This window comes from Lupinus angustifolius, chromosome LG01 (assembly GCF_001865875.1).
Source record: "Lupinus angustifolius cultivar Tanjil chromosome LG01, LupAngTanjil_v1.0, whole genome shotgun sequence".
NCBI classification, from domain to species: Eukaryota; Viridiplantae; Streptophyta; class Magnoliopsida; order Fabales; family Fabaceae; genus Lupinus; species Lupinus angustifolius.
The window spans coordinates 9,988,303-9,995,076 of record NC_032009.1 but is presented as its reverse complement, the minus strand read 5'-3'; the positions used below and the strand labels follow the sequence as shown (position 1 = coordinate 9,995,076).

The window sequence follows — 6,774 nt, the reverse complement described above, 5'->3', positions numbered from 1 at the left end:
TATTTTTTATTGTTTTAGACAGAAAGATAACATACATTTTCAATTCAACATTCTTAGAGTTGCTAACCTTATGTTGGCTTTGGCAAGCTTTGCAAATAATCTTTCAATTAATCATTATTTTATAATTTATTGGAAAGAAGCATGTTATTTTTAACAATTGTTCAATTTAAATATATATTTTTCCATTTTTTAAAGGGATAATCATTATAATAATGAATCCCGTGGGGCTCACACAAGCTAGCTTATATGAGGTGACATAATCTTATATGATGAGAACACTATCTGGACTATGAGCCACATACCCTTTGAACAAAAACCATAAGAGATCGGTATCCTTCCATAATAATGACAATTTAAGCAACTTGTAGTGGGGTGAGCATGAGCAGCAAACACTAATCCCTTTCTCAACCTTAAATGTTAATCGGATTATTTTTTGAACCAAAATTTGGTTTAGATAACCCAACCCTAAATCATTTGTATAAAAATGTCCTAAATAACTAACAAAAGCAATTGAAAAAACACGATTAAAGATATGAAACTATAACAATAGAGAATAGATTGCAACAAAATGCATTTAAGGCAAAGAGATGTCATTACTCTATGCACTATTGAATAGGCACATACAAAGAAAAGTCATAGGTGACCATGAGATAGTTTGAATTGGTCATATTTGTCTCTTATTTAGACTTAAATATTAACTGAGTCTAACATTTAAACTCGAACATAACCCTAAACGTGATGAAATCCAACATATTCAGATCCAACCATAATCAAGTCAAACTAGATTAGCGAATATAGGAGAGTCATGCAGTAAGATGGCAAAGGATAAGTAATAGCTAATAACTGCTCAAAAATATACAACCAGATTTCTAGAAGGCTAGGAAGATGAATAGAAGACACATGATCAAAATGTGTACCTAAAATCTATAACAGATAAACTAAAAACCAGAGAATACAACCAGAACGGATAGCAGTTAGTGGCATGTTAACACCACCTAGGAATGTTCTATCTTTTCTGAGGTTGATGATCCACTGATGAGCAACATACCAGTTGTATCCAGAATGGTCTGTTCTTGACTTTCCCTTTTTCTCTCTTGATGTCTGCAGGATATCTTGCTGGAGAGTTCCACTCTTTCGCAGCCTGTCCTTTCGCGGCTTCAGCCGCAGGCAATTCAGGACTTAGAATGGAGTTCAAAGTCGTCAATCCGGAACTGCTATTTTCTGGAAGTTTACCAATTTTCTGATTCAATGAATGTCCACCGAATTTCGGAGGTTTTGCCTTACTGCTATGGGCAGCCTCACCCAAGAGGCTCTTAAGAGGTGTGTGCTCTTTACATGTGCTCCAGTTTGTTACCTTTGCTATTATTTCTTCATTCTTCTTTCTCTCTGGAGACTCATTAATGGCCTGTGTTAGAGTGGGAAACCAACCAGCCTGTGAAATGGAATCTTGCTGTTGTGAGTTGGATCCTTTCTGGACTTCAGATGCAGCAGCTTTAGATGGTGGTTCAAACATTTCTGATGGTAAATTTTCAGTATCGATAACAGCTGGAGCATCAAATTGCAACGAGATAACTGTTTAATGAATATTGAAAAAGGTAAATCAAACATGTTTTCGTTAAAAAAAGACATTAAACTGTTTTACCTTCAATGCTTTAATACAAATAATGCAAGGCAACCAGGAGAAAAGAAATTGATCCCTCTTTCTATACGGATCACCCCAAACCAAAAGTTATATAGATTATGGCTGGGAAACATAAAATATGACTGATGCTAGATGGTACGAGACGAATCTTCGAATGTGACTGTTAGCTAATTATAAAAAAATGTTATAGAAATCATGAGAGAAAATTAGAGGGGAATGAGGCTGCTTATTAACACATTTGTGGAAATCGGTGAATTTTGGATTCATATTGTTATTCGTAAAATATTGCATGCAATGCAAAAGATCTAGGCATGTATCTTTGCAAGCAATCAAAAGCCTTTAACAATGACTGAATTTCATTCCAGGTTTTAGCACTACGCAACATTCAGAGATGCACACAGGTAGAGTAGCTAGCATGAGTATATATATATATGCATGTATGTGCCTTTGGTGCTTAGGAGTATATACATAAAAGATCTAGCCCATTCTAATCAACCATACAACAGGAGTAAAATTTTCAGTAACATATCAATTCACCCAATAGTATGAACTACAATTAATGTCCTCTGACATTAGATGCAGAAGAAAGAGTTTTCATGAATGCTTACAGCTGAGAATGTGGATTTTGGAGATGGAGAAGCAGTTTGGGACACATGGTTATTGTGTCTGAAACATGAATCTCTAGCAAGAAATGAAAGACATGAAAAAAGAATAATATTTCATTATACCACCTTGGTCTATAGAAAACTTTTTTTGACAAGGACCAACCCATATTAGCATGCTTCATTCACCAGCCTAGCATATTGCAATAGCCTGAAAACGGATATAGAGTGAAAATGTTTTCCTTTACAAACAACAGAGGTAAATATACCTGACACAGAGCCCCAGTTGCCTTCCAAACTGTCACACCGGCTACTGGAGTCAACTGAAGCATCGAATCCAGATGAACTATGTTTGACCAAGCTATTAACAGTTCGATCTTGAAAAGGCACAGCGGGAATTCTAGACACTTTTCGACCTTGCTCTCCATCTTGATTATCTTCAACAGCAGAATCATGTTGAGCAGACGGCCCGGTGTTTAAAGAAAGTGGTGCATACTTCCTGGCAAGGTTTTCTGCAGCCTTCCCTATTAGTTCTGAATCTTGTGCCGGATTTGAATCAGCAGAAGGATCAACAGGTCTGTTATATTCTTCATGTACAATGATATTGCTATTGAATTCATCTTTTTTTATATCTTCCTGTGGAGCTGATATTGGACTTATATTTGTGCACTCTATACCTGTTGCCTTTCTTGTGGTAGCATCAACTACAGCCTCTGAAATAACTAGGCTTTCAGTAATATCACATTTTTCAACTTTACTCATTTCACCAGCATCGTCACTCTTAATTATGTCACTTGATTGTGTGTCTTCCCATTGAGGGAGGCCATTGAGTTGAAGATCTTCGATTATAGTTCCAGTATCACTTTCCACACCCGCTCTTACATTGTTACCACCTACAACCACATTGTTTATTGCAGTACTGTTTTTGTCATGATGACTTGCATTGTCTATGCTAATTACACCATATTTTTCGCTGGTTGCAGAATCAAAGGATGCATCCTTTGGATTCTCATTTGATGAGGCAACTAAACTACCCTCTGGTAAACTAATCTGTTGTGAAACTTTACAACCATCAATAATTTCCTGTTCTTCAGAAAAGGGAATGATATGACTCTCATTAATCTCAGTTTCAATAGCATTCATAGATTCACCAATTTCATCCAATCTATCACAACTTTCAACTGCTACCTTGACTGGAGAAACTTCAATGTTCTCTTCAGCATTTGTTTCTTCAGCTGTATGCTCAAAGTTGATCGACTCCTTCTTCATGCTATTAGTGCTACTCACAACACCTTTTTCAGTAGATTGGACTGGTTTAAAAACAAAATTATTTTCCTCTGTAATTTCAATGTGCTCTTCAACATGTGTGTCTTCGGGCATAGGCTCGAAGTTGACCAGCTCCTTCTTCATGCTACTAGTACTACTCACAACATGCACATCTGGAGAGAGGACACTTTTTTTGGTCAATTGGTTGGGAATAAAAACAAAAGTATTTTCCTCAGTAGCACTACTCTTTTGTTCATCTTCATCATGTTTCAATGACTCAGATGGCTGGCTTAAAGGACCTTGGGATACCACTCCTTCCAGATCATTGAAACCTTCATGCTCACTCTGAGGAATTACTAGCTCAAGACTATTGTCACATGTAGGAGGCATATCCGCATCAGCATTTCCTTCTCCCTTTTCTTGTAAAATGTTGACATCACTAGAAGTGGAAAACTGTTTCACATGTGCAGACTCTACCTGAACATCATTCGTTAAGGCATTCGTGACTTCATCAGAGTTTAACGCAAGAGGAAAGTCATCATGGGCCTGCATGGAAAGGAACTCAGCACTGTTCTTTTCCATTAGCATAACAGCTTCCTCAGCCATTTGATGATCCGAGGAAATCGCACCACTGACTGCTACCTCTGACACTCCACATGTTTCATCTACAACGTTATCAGACGAGTCTACATTTTCAGCCACGTCTACATCTGATTTAATCTCATCTTTTGCTCCCAAATTAGTATCTTTTGCAACAGATATCAAACTGCAATCTGTCACATTTTCACCTGCATTGATCTTATTTTCTCGTAATACATCTGCCAAGGTTTCAGCTTTGTAGGGAGGTGAGTCACTAGACAAGTCAAAAAAATCGTTACTATGCACAAAAGTCGATTCTTCAGTCCCTGAATTTGCAATTGAACTTGGTAATGGATCCACAATAGAGTCTGGGAGTTCACCTTGCAAATCCAGTGTGTTTCCAACTTCAACACTTTCAAATTGCAAAATGCTATGATTTTCATTTTGGCAGTCATCGCTTGACTTGACAATCAACAGACCCACATCTGCAGTTGTTAAACAAATTTTCAGACATGATAGAGCCACAGAGGATAAATAAATCTTGGACTGGTAATACAACTACATGGAAACATGCAGTTTAATAATTCATTACCCAAAATGAATTAGTCGTTAAACATGCACAGATGACGCTAGTAAACTTCTTTACAGAAATTCTGCAATAATCAAGCTTGATATCCAGTGTAATAATCATTCTATTCATGTTTAAAACATATTTTCCCTAAATTTCAATTTTCAAGGCACAAATGTCCACTTGGTAAATAAAGTAAAATCATAGCAGTAAAAGGCTGAGCCAGTGCATAAAGCTTCCACCTAGTGCAGTCTAAGGAGGACAGTTGTACATAGTCTTACCCTTGTAAACAAAGATGTTTCCCGGAAAGTAAAATCATGGCAATATAATCAAAAAATATGTCACCAATATATGATACTTGTCCAGTACATCGATACACACTCTTGAAAATCCAAGATACGCTACACTCGGGACAGGCATATAAGATATGGGTATAAAATTCATAAAACTTAAAAAACAAAATTCCTAATAAAGAACATTTCTTAAAAATTACTAAGTAGGAATATTATTGATCCTGTTTCATTCATGATCAAACATTATGCCTATGCGTTTACTCTTACTTCTCTATGTAATACACATACTTTGTCTTTTTTCTCACACTACAAGGCCACCATTTTGTCTCTTCTACTTAATTGGTTGTGTATGCATTTCTCTCTTTTTCTTCATTTTAAAATTATCTTGTATGGTAGTTTGGGTGGATGGAAGGTATTGGAAAAACAGTTTAAGAGTATAGGAGACTATCAATAACATATCGGATTTATAATTTCTTTATTTATTTTTTTAAAATAATATTTTTTATATTATATGAATACATATAAATGAAGTATCGGATAGTATCACTTTCAGATACGTATAAAATACAGGATCTTTTATGCCGAGCTGTTCCACACTATTAGTACCTGAGTCCAAACAATCTTGTTTCAGAGGTTCCTTAGTTCCTGGACTTAGTCCAATATCTGAGAAGTCTTCAACTGCATCTGAAAACACCTCATCTTCTGATCTAAGTCTAACTAATCTTTCTCTTATTCCATCATTACCCTTCTCAATTTTGCCTGTGTCCAAGTTGTTTGGAGCTGACACAACCAAACCTAAAAAATATCCACAAATTAGTAAACAAGCAAACCAGTTGTTTTGGAATGTAGTACTACCCACAAGTCAAGATCGATTAGAAACACTTCAGTTCCTAGTATTTCTAAGTAACAATGTTAACTATTGCACATAACAGTCTCAGAAACATGTTCATCATCAGAAACATTCAAATGGGCTTGTTCCTCAGAGGCACACAGTTTATAACCTTCAATAGTTCCACAGATCTTCTTGTGAGCACGTCTGTGTTTTGCACTTGGATGTGGATTTGGATAGGACCATCCACATTTGTTACAAACTTGAACTCCATGATTCTCATGCCCTTCAACATCAACAAAAAACACGACATAAAAACCTTGACTTGAAAAACTCAAAAAAAACAAGTTCCAAAACAAAACAGCACATAAAAAACAAAAAAAAAACCATAAAGGGAAAGACTTTTCATAAGAAAAACAACAAACGAACAAAACCCAAAAAGAACATGAGACCTTTTAAAGAGAAAGTGTTAAAGAATAGAAGTAAAGGCACCTGTAGTGTGAGTTCTTCTTTGATCTAGCTGGTTATCCATTCCAGTAGACTAAGTCAATGAAGAAGAAGAAAATCCAAACAGAGAGAAAGATGAAGGAGGAGAAGGAGGAGGATGGTAGAAAACACAATATCCGTAGAATATAAACAGGAGCAGAAGAAAAAAAAAGACTAAGAAGATAGTGTGTGAGCTGTTACAGAGAGATGGTGGAGTAGGAAGAGAGATATTATTTCTAGGGATGGCAATCCATCTATCTAATTCGGTATTCGTTCAAATTCAACTTGTTATTTAATTTAATAAATTTGGTTGATCAACAGAATCAGCCGAATTTGAATTTGAACTGACTCATTAAATAAGTGAACTGAACTATGGATATCGTTCAACTCTCCTTCTATATATATATATATATGTATTTAGTTTTACCATACATCACTCATTCATTATTTTTTATGGTTATTATTATTAAATGAGTAGGGATCCACTTACTTTACTCTGAAAGTAAGTT

The 6,774-nt window shown here is 35.8% G+C and overlaps 1 protein-coding gene across 1 annotated transcript; it reads right to left on the bottom strand.

The window, feature by feature from the left end:
* Positions 773-6,492, bottom strand: LOC109349381. Its single transcript, XM_019590153.1, has 6 exons — positions 6,272-6,492; positions 5,880-6,065; positions 5,781-5,795; positions 5,557-5,745; positions 2,514-4,574; positions 773-1,572 (listed from the first exon to the last, which is right to left on the bottom strand). Exons 1-6 carry the CDS (start codon positions 6,309-6,311, stop codon positions 1,007-1,009), a joined length of 3,057 nt encoding a protein of 1,018 aa, XP_019445698.1. The 5' UTR covers positions 6,312-6,492; the 3' UTR covers positions 773-1,006.

Bases quoted from the DNA above. Each gene is read 5' to 3' on its own strand.
- LOC109349381 (XM_019590153.1), bottom strand. From the start codon at position 6,311: ATGGATAACCAGCTAGATCAAAGAAGAACTCACACTACAG. The intron at 6,066-6,271 runs GTGCCTTTACTT...TTGATGTTGAAG, and splicing joins AAGAAGAACTCACACTACAG to GGCATGAGAATCATGGAGTT. The intron at 4,575-5,556 runs GTACTAATAGTG...TAACAACTGCAG, and splicing joins ACAAGATTGTTTGGACTCAG to ATGTGGGTCTGTTGATTGTC.